Source organism: Spea bombifrons, chromosome 5 (assembly GCF_027358695.1).
Source record: "Spea bombifrons isolate aSpeBom1 chromosome 5, aSpeBom1.2.pri, whole genome shotgun sequence".
Classification (NCBI taxonomy): Eukaryota; Metazoa; Chordata; class Amphibia; order Anura; family Pelobatidae; genus Spea; species Spea bombifrons.
In genome coordinates this window covers 105,621,377-105,640,427 of record NC_071091.1, presented here as the reverse complement: position 1 = coordinate 105,640,427, position 19,051 = coordinate 105,621,377, and the positions used below count along the sequence as shown (strand labels likewise).

The 19,051-nt window shown below is 39.9% G+C and overlaps 1 protein-coding gene across 1 annotated transcript in view; it reads left to right on the top strand.

Moving 5' to 3' along the window:
- Positions 1-19,051, top strand: part of COL22A1 (collagen type XXII alpha 1 chain) — a 108,156-nt gene that overhangs the window by 33,539 nt on the left and 55,566 nt on the right. Inside the window, exons 4-12 of the mRNA XM_053466159.1 lie at positions 7,377-7,451; positions 10,504-10,615; positions 12,207-12,330; positions 12,728-13,003; positions 13,593-13,673; positions 14,575-14,688; positions 15,087-15,122; positions 15,459-15,512; positions 16,318-16,356. Coding sequence (XP_053322134.1) covers positions 7,377-7,451; positions 10,504-10,615; positions 12,207-12,330; positions 12,728-13,003; positions 13,593-13,673; positions 14,575-14,688; positions 15,087-15,122; positions 15,459-15,512; positions 16,318-16,356 — 911 coding nt within the window. The remainder of the gene's footprint in view (positions 1-7,376; positions 7,452-10,503; positions 10,616-12,206; positions 12,331-12,727; positions 13,004-13,592; positions 13,674-14,574; positions 14,689-15,086; positions 15,123-15,458; positions 15,513-16,317; positions 16,357-19,051) is intronic.

The following is a 19,051-nucleotide window of genomic DNA, read 5'->3' as shown; positions in this document are numbered from 1 at the left end:
GCTTTTAGGGCTGTAGAACCCTGTGATACCCTCATACCCAGCTTCAGAGCTCTAGAAAAGAGGGGTATCAGAGGGGGAAAGAGGGCAACAAAGGTTGGAAAGAGGGGCAAAAGGGTTTATAGCACAAACAGGGCCTATGCCTCATGAGAATGTAGACCCAACTGAGAACTGATCATGTGGAGGTCTTCTTGATCATGAAGCTGAAGGAATTCATCATGTAGGAAGAACAAACTTGATGTTGGGTAAGGCTTTTCAAGTAACATCAAGTTTGTTCATCCTACATGATGAATTCCTTCAGCTTCATGATTTTTTTTTTAAAAAAAGGCATTTTCCAGACATAATTTAATGATGCTAAACACTTTATTTTAGACTCATACATAAAGCAGGTTCGGGGTAGGATGACTGCCAAACCATTTTTATAAGAGAATCGTACTAGACAAAGATGGATGACAGGGAAAACTTTGCGAAACAACCTTGAAAAATGATTTTTTTTTCCGAAATACGCAATCCATAACTTAAAGGTGGCACAAATCAGTCCGGGAGTTAGAGACCCCTGACAGTAAATGATTCCTTATCTTAACTGATATTTAGAATGTTTTATTTAGAATTCTATTTATTCATGTCTTTGCTCTTCAATCTTCAGATACTGCAGTTAAAAGGACATTATCAGATCTACCATAGGAAAAGTAACTCGGAGAACAAGTCTGTATATCTCAGGTTAGCTTCATGGTTGGCTGATCAAAAAGGTGTATTTTAAAACCTCTTTCAAGACTTATTTTTTGTTTTATTCTCTATTTAACTCATGGGAATTGCGCTTGGTGCTTGGAAGTTTTCCTCCCCACATTGACTCTCAGGTCCTAAATAAGTTACCATTATGTTACTTAACTCGCTGAAAATGTATTCTGTGACATTAGCGGCCGCTCGAATAGACCCCCCCCCCTTCGAAAAGGCACGTTTTCAAAATAACATTTTGCTTAATCCGAATGTTCCAGTGACAATCATTGGCTTCTGCGGACACAAAAGAAATGTGAAAGGAATGCGGGAACAAAAGAGACGAAGACCCCTTTGTGTGCGGCTTCTTATTATGACCGAGGAGATTGGATCATGTTGTCCCTTTTTGTGAATTGCTGCTAACAAATGGATTAAGAATCTGAAAAGGAATTTGAAAAGGGACAGCGAAATTAATTTAACGCGCACTTTTTTGGGGGGGGTTGGAGTGTTGGAGGGGTTAGCGGAATATTACTATAGGGGCTATCAGGGTTTTGCAAATAAGAAATGTCAGCAATGTAAAGGAGCAGATAGAAGGAATCAGTCCATGGTCACGTCTTTAGATTGAGGATAGTCAGACGCCTATTCCATGCATGGTTAAATATCTTAAAGTATTGACCTCTACTGGGAGGCTATTCCATATATCTATCACTCTCTTGGTAACGTAAAACTTCCTTAGATTACTTCCAAGACTCTGATCCTAGTTTTAGATTATTATCTAAAGGAAACACCAAGGTTTCCACCGGAGTCTGCAGGTGAAATCCTGTTTCTCCAGCTCTCTGGGTCACTGTCCCTGGGTTACTGGAGTTTAGGAAGCATTTCTTGTCCGAGGGGGGCGTGATGTCACTGATGCGAGTTCTTCATCGCTCTGAATAAATCTAATAAAATAAAGTTAAAATATATAACTGGTTAATAGAGGAATCCTTATTAACCAAAGGTGGCCAAAATTCACCCCTCCTCTTGGGTCAACCAAGGGGTATAGTTCCCATAAATAGTCCCCCGTCCTCCATCCCCTACTTGAGAGTTGGTCAGATGTTTCTACTGTCCAATTCTACGTTCCTTTATGGAACGGTACTCATCTCATTTGGCGTTATCGGGAAATATCGATGTTCCCAGCTGGTTGAGAAGAGTACCGAGATACTTGTTAACTTCTGAATAATTTAAAGTCGGTCATATTAAATGTATCAAAAAAAAAAAAGATATGTGTTTTGTTCAGCCGAGAGATGTAAGGGCATCGTTAGATAAGAGCAAAATTATCTCTGCGTCTTGGGTTATGCGAGAAGCCGAGGAGCGACGTGATTAAGGGTTCTCGTATGAAGAGCTTCTAAATCACGAATCCTGGAGGTCATGGCTGCATACTAGTCATTCTTTCTTCTTTGTAGCAGCGAGCTCTGATAATGTATGCCTTCTGGGCAAGCCTATCCTCTTACATTTGAAATTACATTTTCTTTTGAAGTTTGTTGTTCGTCCGCCGTTTCGAGATGTGAAATTATCGAGGGGGTCAGAGAAAAAGAGACTCGTGCCGTGCCTGGTGCGGGGGAAAGTTCAAAATAATAAAAGTTTCCAGATGATGTGCTAAAATTTTAATGCCCCTCAAATATGATGCGAATGAATAATGCTCCATCGTATAGATATGACTTAGATATGGGGCGATGACTTTGAAGGAGGAAATTAAATATTTAGCCGTTGTAAAGAGTTAAAAGACCTTCATCTGGGTAAACATTGGACCTTAGTCTAGTATTTCGTTTCTCTGGCTAATTAAACGGCAATGAAATTGGGCCCCCATTTATTAATGGAGCGCCGGCAGATTCCGTAGCGCTATTATAATGGGTGGGGGGCAGTGAAATTTAACGATAACGTGAACACTGACCACATACAGTTTGACAATAAGATTAAGTTAAGAGATACTCGTACCTGGGAACTTTATGACTCCAGAGCCCCCCCTTGCTGGATGTAAGATGTCACAGGTGCGGAGAGAGGGGTCCCGCTGACATCGGTGGGAGTTCATGCTGACATTGGTGGGCTGTCACACTGATGTGGCTGGACACGCCGTTGCTTAAGGGGGACAGTGAGTGTCAGAACGCCGCAGTTTTCTGTTGGCGATCCAGAGACCTGGAGGGGCAGCACTTCTTCTGCAGAGTTCCCAGATATGGACCTACTGGTACAGAAAGAGAAGATGGCCCTGCTCTTGTTAGTTTATAATCTACTAGGAGGTTGAGGGTGATTGAGGTGGAAGGAGAGGGGCTGATTGGGTGAGGAATGAATCGGTGGCCATGAGATTTTGAAGGTGGAGAGAAGAGCTGAGGTGGAGGGTATTTGGAGGGTAGGTAGATGGGTAGATGCGACTCTGGTAGAAATGGGTAAGGAGCTCCAGAGAACAGATATAGCACGGGAAACATGATGAATACACAAGTAGGACGAGGTGATAGAGATAGGATTTGAACCATGAGGGAGGCATGCTGCGGACACCATGAGAATACAGGTTTTGCCGGAATAGAGGGGTCATCAACAGTGACAGAGGCTGCAGAGAGGTCCACGAGTCTACACGGGAAACGTGACCTTCTGTTTCTATGGGCAGGAGACTGTTAGCAATTTGAGGACGACTGTCTCAGTAGGGCATTTGCAGATGGAAACCAGAAGGGTTAGAGGAAAGAAAATAGGGTTAGGTAACTATTGGTCAAACATTTTAGTATCTTGAAGCTTGGCAGAGAAGAGAAGTTGGACGGTAGTTTAATGGGGATGCAGGATCTAGGGAGAGCTTCTTTAAAATGGGAGAGATGAGCATGGCTTGAAGTGGAGTGGGACCATGCCTGGTGTTAGGTGGGTTAGGGCAAGGACACAGGAAAGAAACTTACGTATCACATTATATACATATCATAAATACATAGTACATCACATACATTAAAGTGCATATCATGGCTGGAGTGTTCCTTTAATGAAACCCAATAAAAAAAATATATATATTCCCAAAAAAATCTAGTGTCTATTTTTAGGTTATGTTCCGTCCTTTGGAGACGAGACAGGTGCAATAACTCACCGTAAAATGCATTCGCGAACGCCAGTGAGTAAATAGAAACAGAATCAGGCTCAGGACAGGACTGACACTTTCAGCTACGCTGAATTTATCTCTATTCCCAAAATCATAACCTGAATTTACTGGGTTTTTTTTTCTCCAGAAATGGTAATAATTTGTCATGTTTACTCATCTGTACACCAGGCAACTAATGATTTATTGGCGCTGAAAGCCTGTCTGGTTATAAATATTTTATGCATCGTGCTGGCTGTTAATAAAAAAAATGCATTTTTTAAGAACTAGGGAAAAAAATCAATTTTAGGAACATATTTCATTTTTGGTATATATATATATATATGTGTATAATAAATCTATATCTGTGTATATACAGCATATATATATACGTATAATTTACATGCCTTGTATTTCACGCTTTGTATTTAACGTGGTTTAATATTTGACATTTTTACTTTTGCATTTTTAATTTTACTCTTTTATTAAACAAATCAAGAAAATGTCTATTTATTTGTCAATAGACAAAGATTATTTGGTAGGGTTGAGGCACGGCCGGGTTGGGGAAGACGAGGTGTCGCTGGCACTTTAAGGCCGGCGCCCGACTGATGATGTAAGCTGACGGCTGTATAGGCGCCGCTGCACTTTACGTTCTTATACTCGCGCAGCGTGCGGCCGGCAAATCCAGCCGGGGGCCGCATTGGGGCGGCAGATCGCATGAGTGTGCCTGGTGTCCCAGGTGGCCAGTCCAACCCTGACTGTAGATTATTTAAATTTAAGCTTTAAAGCAAATATAGAAATAGCTTTTTGAAGACGGTAGAAAAGAGGAATTAAGACTCAGGAGGATAAGGTCTAAACCTGTGGATTAAAAGCGGGATATGTGTTACTCTCTTTATAAGCACCATGAGAAAGACCTCCCAAGCGTCCCTATTTATGAGGCAGAGTCCCTCTTCATTCCCCTCTTTCCTCCTCTGATCTCTTCTAGGAGCTTAGAATGTTTGCCGGTAACGCTTAAACAGCAGGCTCCCCCTTCTGTGATGATACAATTGTTTGTGAATAATCTTGACCTTATATTGAAGGGGTATCCAAGTCATTAAAAGACGAAAGTGTGAGAATACTGAGGAACAGAGACCCAAAAATGGCTAGCGTCGATGTTCAATGGACATGGACGACTTAAGAGTTGATCTAGTGATTCAGTAGGGCAAGAAGGACATAGACTTCATGAGAAGGACCATGGAAGAGTGAGACGTGTTGGTGGCCAGAGAAAGGGTAGGTAAAAGAACTCTTGAAATGATGCCGGCTCCCGAAACATTAAGAGGAACGACGCCATAGCCTCGACGCCAAACGTTAACACAAGTCGAGCATCAGAGAACACACGCCACATTTAGAGAGTAACGCAGATGTCAGATATCCTACTCAAAATTCTACTGCGCTACATTTTTTCATTTGCGTGACTCGTTTTAAAAGGCGTTATGGGAATATTATCAAAAGGTGTAATCCCTTTTGGTTTAGTCGCTCAATGAAGCACTTTCCAAATTCGTTCTCTTTCATGTAGCAGGCGTGGACCTGTTCACAAGGAACAAAAAGAGCGTTTGTGTGTATTTCCATGTTCTGCTCCTCGCGCGGGTTGTTGACTCTCTCTCTGAGGATTCTCTTTGGTTTGCTGCCATTATAAGCACTTGAGGTGCTACCTGCGTTTCATCGAACAATCAAAGCGATTGTGTTAGCGAAGGAAAAATGTCTGTTTGAAGTTTCGCAAATGGAAAAGATTGGGGGGGGTTTGAATGAATATTGATTAAATTTAGTAAAGATTGAAAAAAAGGTTTGTTTTTTTTTCTAAACATTTATTTCATGTTTTTTTTATTGGATAAAAATAATGCAAAAATATGTTTTAAAAAAAATAAAAATTAAAGAAAAATATTTTGGTATATGGTGTACAAAATATAGAACAAGACCACTTATCAACAGGTCTGTTTATAAGCTTGCTGGCCCACAAAGCAGTAAGACTACTGGCAAGCTACACAATCTAGTCCCCAATTTCCTTTTCTTTTTATGGATGTTAGAATCCATTTTGAAGCTCACTTTCTTGCGCCTATTGCCTACTAATTCTGAAGCAGGAAGTCACTTTCCTCCGCCCATTGCCTACTCATTCTGAAGCAGGAAGTCACTTTCCTCCGCCCATTGCCTACTAATTCTGAAGCAGGAAGTCACTTTCCTCCGCCCATTGCCTACTAATTCTGAAGCAGGAAGTGTACTTAAGTATGCTTCCTGTTCATGAGATGTAGCTATGAAAAGCAATGGGATTTCAACTCCCATACTACCAAGCTAAGAGGCCCGACACTCTGATATAATTGATTCAGCAATACTCGACATGTGTGGGATGTGTACCTAAGTACGCTTCATGCTTTCGGTGAATGCAGGAAGGGGAAGGAGAAGTCTTTTTTGTAACCACAGTAGAAATAATACATGCACTGGTTTGCAAAATGCTAAAATGGACTCCAATTTGCATTGTATGTAAATGGAGGACTGGAGTGTTCCTTTAGCCGAGGAAATATCTTCCTGGTCATAGATTTCGGGTTTATTCAACTTAAAGCGTAGCTCACGTGGCTCCGGTTGTATCTGGGCTTCCGAGATTCACAAAATCTTAATAGTTGAATGGACCTAGGCTGTGGCAAGAAAGTGCTCCTATTAAAATCTATGGGAGCACTTTCCACACAGCGCTGGAGCTGACTGGAGGTGTGGAAAATAGCTGACTGGGGGTGGAAAGAGGGGCAAATACATAGCGGAGGATCTGAAGAATTCCCCCATGCATTTACAATATGGACCCCATGATGATTTTAATTTTCTTTTCCCAGATGATGATATCATCCCCCTTTTTGCAGCCGTTTATACTCTTAAATAAATATTATTTATATTTATATTATATATTTTTTTTCTTATTGGTCCATACTTTCTCCATAAACTTATGTTTAAAGTTTAAATGAACAATGAGCAGGTCCCCTCTCCATTTATAAAAAAAAAAATTAAAATTTAAGCTAAAAATATAAAATTCGGCAGTAACGTTAACACACATTAAGACAAACTGGTACAGAAGGAGACGAGGACCCTGCTCCAGTGAGCTTACAATCCGTTAGCTATCTCACTTACTGATTGTTTAAACAGAGCAGACCCAGACATGTAGCTCTTTACGCCATTAAAATCACAAGTGGGTCCTGCAAGCGAGAGATACGGTACGCACGGAAATATGTCGAAATATCTTTCATGCATGCAATGCAGACTGTTTTTATATCAATATACTGTATCTGTTTATAAAGGGAGCAGATATTCATTTAAAAGTCACATTACCGTCAAACTTTTCTGTTTTTTTTTATCTACTTAAAAGATACTTTTTTTTCTGTTGATGTTTTCATTTTTTTTATCTGAATGTGTTACAGGATGTGTTTTTAAAGCCTGTGATAAGAAGGAATCCTTATGGGAATACATTTCGAGGTTTATTTTATCTTAAAAGCTAAATGAATAGAATTTGTTTGGGAGAAAACAAAAATTAAAACTCCGCTTCTTCTGCCCATTTTTTTTTTTCCAGATGTCCTTTGTCCGAATGTTAAAATCGAGGGCGAACGTTTCAAGCATACGAATGGAGAAAAAGATGAAATTCCAGGTGGGTTAAAATGCTAAAAAATTATACTAATAAATTATATTTAGAGAAGAAAATGGTAATAGAAATATATATATATATATATAATATATATATAATATGGAAAAATATTACTAAAATTATAATGTTTTAATTGTTAACAATAAAAGATTAATATCTGGCAAAGTGTGATAATGTGATATAGAATCTAATAACTGATCATCAACTGATAATGGAAGACTTTTAAAATGCCAGATTTAATGTATTATTTTGAGACGTATACTGTGGGATGGCGCTACCCCTAGAGTGCCTTTTGTTGGAGGGAATGTGGGCAGGCATAACAGATAATTAGGTGGGAGAAGGCTCCGCACGGGCGGGGATTAGGCATGGCCACATGTCACTCCCCTGCCCAGAGGAAGAAGGAACTGTCCCTGAGACCCAGAAAAGCAGGGCTTAATCCAAAGACTCTGGCCCAAACCCGGACAGTTTGAAAGTATGCTTATGAGGAGTGAGTAAAACTGAGCAAATAGATCTAACTTCAGAGGCACACAGCAGTAACTTTATGCATTAAATTACTGTAATGTCTATCATAATCGGCTCAGCTTTGGTGTGTGCTTGGTACGCTCCTCTTGATGGATTAAAGTGCCACAACACAGTATAAATGTTGCCAATAGTGAAACTAAAGAGTAGAAATTTAGCCAATTCAACCAAAATACTCGTTATTTGTTCAAGGTATGGCCTATAAAAAGCTTGGATAAAAAAATGGATAATTTTATAGTACTGGTAAGTCCCAATAAGAATAACTGTATTGAACTTCCTACAAATATTACCCCATCACTAGTATTTTTTCTGGAATAGTTTTAATCTTTAAATGTATTATTTATTTCCGAACATAAACTGCTTCAAACCAATATGTCAGTTGTCTAGGTCCATGGAGTTACTCATCCCTAGATGTTTCTTTTCCGTTATGTTTGACGACTCACAAGTGCGTATTAAAAAAAGGCACGAGGGCAAATGGACCTGGTCACAAAGTCAATTAGGTTTTCACAGCAGGAGCTCACATTAAAAATAAAATAATGGGGTATTATCCATTATCACCAAGGAAAACTCATTAAAATATAGTTTTTAAAAAGATGGTGACCAACATCAGTGCCTGACCTCCCAAACGCTCTACTGGATGAATGGGCAAGAATTCCCACAGAATCTCTCCAAAATCTTATGGAAATCCTTCATATTAATGTCTATATATTTAGAATGTGATGTCATCAAAGTCCCTGTTGGTGTAATGGTCAGATGTCCCAATAGTGTTACTTCAAGCCCGATCTGCCTCTGGAGCATTTGCCCGGTTACCAGTCCGGACCTCAGTTCAAGGGTTGTCCAACTGCTGTCCTCCAACTAGCCTGCCAACCAACAGCTCCATGAATCCTTTTACTGGATAGTTTCCAGTCCTAAAAATGATAACTCTTCAAGTTAGAAACTCTAAAGCCCTACAAATCCTAAAATCCAATTCCAACTCTGTCCAGTTCATAGAAAGCTTCTAACTCCAACCACAGAAGCAGAAGAATCTAGTATCAGACTAATTCTCCCCGTCTAGTCGCCCGTTCCTCCTGCTGTAAAGACTCAAACCTTAATCAGGCGTTGGTCTCGTCTTAGATTCAGGAGCCGGATGTCTATCCCATGCATGTTAAACCAAACCTGGTCAAGATTCTATACCTTATCTCTTACGATGACCCAAACAATGTAGATCTTGTCCAAGCTACACATTTAACCACCGTCACAATGAGAACAAAAACAATTTAAAAAATATTCTACTGAGATGCTGCATATTAATGTTATTTATTAAGCCACCATTGAATAGGCTCTGTTTTTGAACAGGTCCAACATTAATATAAAAATTAATATATTTAGCAAAACACATAATTTGTTTTGATTTTAAATATATATATTAATTATCTAGACATTTAATGCTGATTCTTATAACGCAACATCTCAATAATCCCTTTGTACAAAAATGTATAAGAATAAAATCTTTGTTCCAGACATCACATTTCTGTGATTTATGGATAGATTCGAAGCTATACATTATTATTTCCCTAATGGTACGGAGCTCTGGGCAATGAATGATATCATTTTTATTCTGCAATATGACATTTTTCGTAAGTCATAAAGGTCAAAGTGTCTAATTCTTTTCCCATAGAATCTTATTAAGCGTATATTTTAATGCTTTGTATTTTATGCGCTGATATTGTGGATACAAACAGGAAAATCATTGTTTTCTGGAAAATTGCTTTTAGAAGAATTTTTTTTTTTATATCGGGATCCATAACAGATTAATTACGCTAAGTATGCATTTTTTGGTGTTTTCTGCTTATGGCAAAATATTTTTTTCTCTAAAAAAAAAAATGTAATATGCATGCAAAGCATTTAATTTACATTTTTTTTTGCCAATGTATCTGAATCCAGAGGAAACTCAGTTTTTGTTTAATATTAGCAAAAAAAAAAAAAAAAGGTTGACCTTGATAGTCTTTTTTCAACCGCTTGTCACAGTCCTCCAAAAAAGGCCAGTTGGGGATATCAGAGACCTCCCTTGTAAATGCACCAGTTGAGCAGTGGGGCAACTGATCTCCCAAAAAGGCCCCATATTGGGGCAAAATGACTGCTGCCACCCTTGCCCTATTTGGGCTATGCCAAAATACGTCGCTGCCGAACCTTAGAGTTGGTTCAAGCCCTTCGTCTTGGGCACAATTTAGCCATCATTAATCTTGTTTTTTACTAAGCCAAGAAGGTCTGCTGGTCATGTCTTGAAGTATCCTAGGGAGCCATATTTAGACACACCCCATTCCCCGCCCATGACATTCCCTCTCCCCACCCCCATTGAAAGAAGTTGCAGCTTGTCCCGCCCATAACATCAACCGTCCCATCCATGGACATTGCCGGTCCCACGTGTCAGCCCCACCAATCAATGACATCTTTTCCATTCACTGATGTCATCTGGTTCGTGGAAGAGGGGGCTCCTGGGAGCCAGGGCCTGAATATTCCCTGGTGTGGCACTTACTCTTGTCATTTGCTTCGGCAGGTTTCGATCTCATGGATTTATTCAACGTGAAAGAAATATTTGGAATGAAAGAGAATGAAGTCCAAAGCTCCTACGTACGCCTGGGAACCTTCCCCATCGTCCAGCAGACTGAGTAAGGCTCCATGGTGTATCGAGTAATCTGTCTGTAAATTTATGGATGTTCTAAAGTTTAATCTAAGACATTGCAGGATATAAATATAATAAGTGCAAATTATACTTATGAGGGTGACATAGGGAGGCTCGGGGCAACTACAGACGAGTACGTCTTACGTTAGCAGTTGGCAAATTCATGGAAACCATGCTAAATGAAAGGATTGTTACATATCTGGAAGTAAATTGTTTTGCATGATCAGAAACAGCACAGGATTACTACAGGAAGATCCTGACAAACTAATGTATTTTTTTGGCTGGGTAACATAATTGCCCTGGGAGGGGCAGTAGGTATCACCTATCTAGATGCCAGTAAGTTGTTTGGATCTGTTCCCCATAGAAGACTTATAAATAAATTGCCGTCTTTGGGTTTGGATGGTAAATAGTGGAATGGATAAGCCAATGGTTGAGTGACAGGAGGCAGAAGGTTGTAGTTAATGGGGTATATTCAGAGGAAGGTCTTGTTACTAGTAATATTACAAAAAGTCTTAATGGTGAAGGTTATATTTTTGCATATGATACAAAGTTCTGCAACAGGGTGGACCTTCCAAGTGGAACAAGTCAAGTGGTGAGTGATTTAAGTAAATAAGAAGATTGATCGAGAGTGTGGCAGCTGCAGTTTAATGTTGATAAATGTAAAATAATGCACTTGGGACATAAAAATAATAAAAAAAAAAATGGGCAGACTATCTGCCGTCAAATTCTATGTTTCTAATGGAATATTTTACTTACTGAAATGTTCCTGCAGTTATAAGATGTCATTGTACCCCCTGGTCCATCTGTTTGGGTCCAGAGCAGCCTTCATCTAATTCTGCCTCCCCCTCTTTAAGATTAGTATACCATCTAAATTCACATTGCCTTCTTCACTAAGGAGGGTATTTAAATCTAAAGTCACCTCTTGAGTAACGGACCCTATCCTAGATGCTAGTATGTAATTCATATTGGACACTGAAACGACATGTATGGTACTTGAAAGGTCCTGTTATGCCCAAATGGAGCATCTGAGGCTTACTATCGCCTACTAAAATTAGCCGCCGACTAGTTATAATTGAAATATTGACATGGACGGAACGGCCAAATGAGATTCCATCACACCCACTCGATTCCCTCTTTACGAAATACTTGTCGTGCTTCATTTGTTGTTTGATGAATGGAAGACGGGGACATGAAATGTCAAATGTTAATATATGCACGGCTGAGAAGAGAGAGACGGACACTTTGATGATTTGATGAGGTGCTTGAGACTTCCTACATGTCGGAGCCATCGATGGTCATTTATAACGTTGAAACATATATAGCAGTGCTGGAATGTACAATGTATCTATAGCGGGTTATGATATAATGTGTAGGAAGGATAGCAATATATTAGATTGTATTAGGTTAGCGAGGTCCGTGGATTTTAATCGATGGATTGTTCCAAATATCTCTGGAAAAAAAAAAAGCAAAACGGTTAGGAGCTATGCGTTTTGTACAGGGAAAATTAATTATCTCACTACAACGCAATGTTTTTTGGAGTAAAACCCATTTTTTTCCCCCGACTTGTTATTTTATAGGGACATATTCCCGCAGGGCTTGCCTGACGAATACGCGTTTGTGACCACATTCCGATTCCGGAAGGCATCAAGGAGAGAAGATTGGTATATCTGGCAAATCATCGACAAGTACGGCATCCCGCAGGTAATATACATTATTTTGACAAACGGACTATTTTTTGGTTTATTTTTCTTGTAGTTGACTATATCTTAGCTATCGAAATCCCTCGAATAATACTTACCGTTACTAAGCGTCGGTCTACTTAAACCAGCGTTCCTCAGTGTTCTTCTTGGTCTCCCAGCAGTGTTTTTGATCATTTTAGCACAGGTGGTCGTAAATCCGCACGGCCCTAACAGATCCTGAATACTTTTCACCCAACACCAACAAGAAGAATCTCTGGTCAACTCTGAACCCAACTTAATGGGTTTTTCCTCACCGTTCCCGTCCTTCGTTGTCACCCTGTGTACCTCTATCCCCAGTCTATTTCACTGATACTGTTGCCGTATTTTGCTTTATTTTTATTTTTTTCTCGACATAAAAGGTATCGTTACGATTAGACGGAGAGAATAAAGCCCTGGAATACAGTTCTGTGGGGGTCGCCCAGGATGCCGTGAAAACGGTCTTTCGTAGCGCGCAAGTCAGCAACATCTTTGACCGGAACTGGCACAAGATCGCCCTCAGCGTCCAGTCCAAGACCGTGTCCTTGTATATCGACTGCCAGCTGGTAATGACTTTGCCCATCGAAGAAAGGGAGAACATCGACATCCAAGGAAAGACTGTGATCGGCAAGCGCCTCTATGACAGCGTCCCCGTCGAGGTAGGTGCCTGATTACGGCTTTAGTTTTCGCCATCATTTGCAGATACTATTTTATTACCGTTGAAGATAGAAGCTGGCGGCAGATCGGCCCCATTCGGCCCCTGTCCAGACTGCCCGTTTCTCCTGCTGTAAAGACTCAAACCTTAATCAGTCGTTGGTCTCGTCTTTAATTAAGGAGCCGTATGTCTATCCCATGCATGTTTAATACCCTCACTGTATTACCCTCTACCACTTCTGCTGGGAGGCTGTTCCGTTTAAAGCTGTTCTGTATATTACATCTAAACCCCTGACCCTCTAATTTTAGACTATGGCCTTTTTTTTTGTTTAGCGTGACCCCTACAAAAAAAAATAAAATAATAATCTTATATCGCCAAACTATTGCGGCGTATAAACTTTTTTTTTTTTAATTTACAGAATATTTATTCTAATAATTATATTAGAAAATGTATGAAAAGGTTTTATATATTTATTTTAATCTTGCACACAGTCTGAAGAAGTGTTTTATAGATCAATATACTCATTTTATAGAGTGATATTTGCATACCCTCTGACACAGAGCACAATTTAATTATCTTATTTCCCCCTCCAGTTTGATCTCCAGCGGATTGTTATATACTGTGATTCGCGCCACGCGGAGCTGGAGACCTGCTGCGATATCCCCAACGGGCCGGTGAGAAATGTTCTGGATGGTGGCCGGAAAAATTATTCTTCTGAAACCATGAAGCTAATTTAGGGTTCTAGTACTTAGGCTTAAGTCTGTACTCTGTTCAGTGCATTCATTTAATTGGAATGTTTTTTGGCATCCATTTTTTTTTGCCATTGATTCATGTGGAAGAAACTTGACATTTGGAAAAAAACAAGAATAAAAAATAAAAAATAAAATAGAAAAGGAATTTGAATGATAAGTTTCAGCGGAATAAATGATTTACAGTGAGAGCAGTGAATATCAGGAATCCACATGCTGGGAGGATATGAAACGCAAGAGGTTTGAACTTCTATAAGGGAGGGTTGAGTGTGTTTTTGGCATCCATTTTTTTGCCATTCATTCAAATGGAAGATATTTGACACTTGGAAAGGATAAAAATAAGAATAAAAGAAAAAGAAAAGTATAGAAAAGGAATTTCAATTATAAAATTCAGCGGAATTAATTATTTACAGTGAGAGTGGTGAATATCAGGAATCCACATGCTGGGAACATATTAAACGCGGGAGGTTTGAGCTTCTACAAGGGAGAGTTGAGTGTGCTTTTGGCAGTCCAAGGCGTTCTTAAGTTCAGTATCTGAGTGATCGATCATGACCTAACTTAGGGTCAGTGCCACAAGAGGACGGCGCATGAATTAGCGAATCACAGATTATTAGAAATGGTATTAAATAACAATAATTTACATTCATTACGTTACTCTTTCAAAACATAGGCAGATCAGACCCCTCCACCCCGTCTAGTCGCCCGTTTTTCCTGCTGTAAAGAATCAAACCTTTATCAGGCGTTGGTCTCGTCTTAAATGTATATTATAGGCTTTCGTTGTCATTATGCCGTTGAATGACTTTTTATCATTTTTTGTTTATTTTAGTGTGTCGTAACAGTTGTTACCGAGCCACCCCCACTGCTGACGACACCTACCGGGGTAGAACAGAGGGGCACGGAAAATACCATCAGCTGTGCAAATTGCCCTTTCGGAGAAAAGGTATATGTTGTTTGTTCTTATATTTCCCCCCCGTTATTTAACTTATTATAAGTTATAGATTTCATTAACCACCAATTAGAGGGGAACTCCCATTGTTTTTTTTCTGGGACAGGGTTTGAAGCCCCCAACAGCCCTGTCCATATAGACCATATATATTCTCTTCATATAGACTCGAACACAAAGTGAATAATTCCTTATGGAAAAACGTAGTTTTTTTCATTCATATTTTCATGAAATCATTCATTCCTTTTTTTCATTCATATTTTTTTAGTATGACCCCAAAAACTCTTTTTGTGTCTATAAGAAGGTTGTCAACATCCCTTCAAAGACCTTCACAATTTTCTTTCCGGGAGAAGTGCGCGTTCTCTAATTATTTATTTATTTATTTATTTATTTAGGGAGAGCAGGGACTTCCTGGTCCATCAGGTCCAAAGGTTGGTATCATTGTTCATCTTGCGTGGGCAGCTATTCACGTCAATTGGCTACATAAAATAATTTACCCATTTGTGTGAAATTTACACAAAACAGATATAGTTCATTTTAAAGTAAATTGTAAAGTGAAAAAAGCCCCCCCCATCATATTCTCATACTTTCATGAATCAGACCCCCCTCTTTTAGTTATTGTTTAGTATAGCGCCATCATATCCGCAGAGCTGTACAACGATTAGAATTTGGGAAAACATCCTGATTTGTACATTCACACCGTGCATTTTCTTACTTTTATATGTTTTTTGGATTGTATTATAAAAATCATGTTTTCTGTTCCAAAGGGAGAAGCGGGGACTGCTGGATCACCGGGCCCAAAGGGAGAGAAGGGTGAACCCGTAAGATGATTTCTTTGTGTTTTTCTAGTTGTGTTTATCCCCTTGCCTGTTGTAAAGATGCAATCTTGCTTTTTAACCCTTTGCTGCATTTACACAGAGAGGTGTAAAAAACTGCAGTGATGCTAGGGGAAAGTGAGTGTGTATATGTGTAAGCGTATTGTTTTAGAGTGAGTGTAAGTGTATAGTGTTAGTAAGAGTGTGTATGTTGTTAAGAGTGAGTGTGTGTTACTGGATGACGTTAATGAGTGTGTTACTGTGTTGAGTGTATGGTGTTAGCATGTGTGTACGTGAGTGTATGGTGTTAGCATGAGTATGTGTATTAGTATTTGGTGTTAGCGTGTGTGTGTGTTAGTGAATGGTGTGTATTTGGTGTCAGCATGTGTATCTGTGGGTGTTAATGTCCGTGTGTGTGACACCATATGATGTTAGGGTGTCAGGGCTGAGCTTAGGGTGCACCGGAAAGGAGAGAATGGATAAAGTGTCTGTATGAAGGTATGTGCAAGTATACGGTGTTAGAGTGAGTGAATGCAAGTCCTGAAAATCAGGACTGTTGGGAGGTACGGTACAGGCACACACGGAAAAAGGAATTCTAAGAGTGCAAATAAGGGAGAAGGGTAAAGAATAAGGGAGAAGAAGATAAAACAATGGACGTTTCATTGGAGGGGATAGACTGGGAACGGGTGTGGAAAGCTTGTGATTGAAGTGAATGCTGTAACATAAATAAATGAACAGAACAGTTTTATTGCTGATGTTACAATAAATGTTGTGTTGATTCGTCTTATTAATACTTGCGTTCTTGTTACAGGGACGAGTTCAGGCTGCAAAAGGAGAAAAAGGAGATCAGGTAACACATAATATATACCCCAGGCCATTATCATTGGGGGGACAACCAGCAACCCCTGCATGGGGTCTGGGCAAGCGTGGCCTTCCTGATCTGTCACAGGCCCTCACGGCCCACTCATAACGTCAGCCAATACCACTTATGCTGGAAGCCTCCTTCGCTTATCTACCACTTTTAAGTGTCTAACACCCTAACTTCAGATTTGGACATCCTGCCCTCCCCCCGTCCTTTGAGGCTTTAGGTGCTTAAGAGCAAGATGGCTGCATTGGGGGGGGGGTCCTTACCCTTGCATTGGGGTATATTAGATATCAGAGAGAAGCGGATTTGTAGCAAACTTACCTACACCTTTATCTATTGTATTTTTGTAAAGTTCTATCTTTAAAGTAAATTTTCGTATCAACTGAAAATTACGGCCTTTATCCCCCTTTGATTTTTTTTTTTACTATCTTTTAACATCCTTTACAAGCGTTAAGCGGTGGAATGCAATTACTCAAGTACCCCGTCAAGTACACAGCTCCTTTGTTAAGTTTAAATTTAGTCTATTTTAGGAACGAAGCTCCCGTTCTGGACTAAAGCAACTCGTCAGGTTATCTTACCCTCCGCAAAACAGCGGGATTGAATGACATCTTTAAAAAAAAAAACTAGGAAATATTATCTGTCCGCCAGGTTCTAAATCTTTACTCTGGATACTTGCTGTTATTGCATAAATATTCAAAAGGAAATCATTTTTGTCTAGAAAAAAGTTGGTTGGGTTGCATGGAAGTTTAGTTGTGTAAAACATTTTGAAAAAAACTTCCAACAGCGAATAATTTTTTAATTTACAGAATACTCTCCATACTCCGTACACGCACACGCACACACACATGCTAACACCATACAATAACACACGCTCTCGGTGGAATTGACAAAAACTTCAAATAACTACATTAAAAAAAATAAAGAAATTTTTGTACAGAAATGTGCGACTATTAACTATTTAAAGATAAGATTTTAAAATTCAGAATCTCAAATGCTATTTGAAGAGAAAACCTATTAGCGGTGTCTGGCTCCCTGTTTTTCTGTGCATCCACCATTTGTTCATTGCCATTAGTTGGGTCTCCACTCAATTCATGACTCGTGCTGTGTGTTTCCCAACGTAAAGAAATTAGAAGAAATATCTTTAGCAAAAATAAATAAATAAATGGATCGTTAAAATGCAACTGTGACCTTTTGTGAGTTTTTTGAGAGCCATAAAGGTCTTTCTTGACACTAGGACATAAGAGATTTCATTTGGTTGGGAAACAATTGAAGCAGCGAGTAAGGGAGTTGAAATGATACCCCATGAACACCCACTGGGCTGTTTTTCTTGTCTTCTACTGTTCCCTAAATGATATATACCGTATTTGCTTGATTATAAGACAAGGTTTTTTTCAAAGGGGTTGTCTGTGTTGTCCATCGCGCAGACCTTCCCCGGCTGTCAGAGAGGAGAGTTCCCCGCAGCGCTGCTGGGAATTATCTGACAGCCGGAGGGTGTATGCGAGATGGACGCAGACAACCCCCGCTGCTAACGGCACCTCCTTCCGAATCGCGCAGACACCTACCCGCTGCCCCGACTACACACCAGGGAGTCAGAAGCACCGGTAAGTTTGTGGGGGTGGGATGTTAAATGGGGGGCTTAAGGCATTTCTGTAGGCAGAGTGCACTATGATATGCCTTTTTAACCCCCTTAATGCCACTCTGCCTCCAGATATGCCTTATACCCTTATATACCCCTATATGCCATTTAGGGGGTTAAAAGGCTTATTATGGGGCAGAGTGGCATTAAGGGGGTTAAAACGTTTTAACCCCCTTAATGCCACTCTGACCCATAATATGCCTTTTAACCCCCTAAATGGCATATAGGGGTATATAAGGGTATAAGGCATTTCTGGAGGCAGAGTGACACATAGGGGGTCAAAAGGCATATCACGGGGCACCGTGGCATTTAGAGGGTTAAAATGCATATCATGGGGCACAGTGGCATATCGGGGGTATAAGGCATTTCTGGGGCAGAGTGGAAAGCCCGGGGGGCAGATGAGCATAACTGGGGGGCAGGTTGGAAAATAAAAGGAAATATTTTTCTCAATCATAGCTTTTATTAAAAAAAAATAGTTTACATGAATTAACATTTACTGGTAAAACTTTTTTCCTATAGGGTCGTCTTATATTCAGGCTTTTTTTTCCCCCCTAAATTAATATTCAGGTTTTGGGGGGGTCGTCTTATAACCAGGGTTGAATACGGTAAAATGTATATACAATTCTCAGAATTGCTAAAGGCTAGTAACAATATTAGAAAACAACTGATGGGTCAAAAAAGGATCCTAGGTCCTCTCAGTGGGGAATTGCTGGCAGCATGGGGCAAGAGGTCAATTTCCCCCCTGGGTTGCTCTGATTTGGAGATGTGGGGCCACTACTGGAGACTTTGGATAGTGAGGCCTAAGAGTGCTGTCTACTTATTACTGGCTGGATTTGGTTCGACTTGGTTGAACGTTGCCTGTCCTCCCCTGGTCCGCTCTGGTGTAAAACAGTATTCGCTTAGAGTCTTTAGTCATGGTTGATTGGGCCAACATTGACAAGGATGTAAAGTTACGTAAGCTTTCCGGACCTCAGAGATCACTCCGTGTCCTCTTGGTCTAAATCCAATGTTCTTATCACTTACTTAGGAAGTGCAAAAAATCAT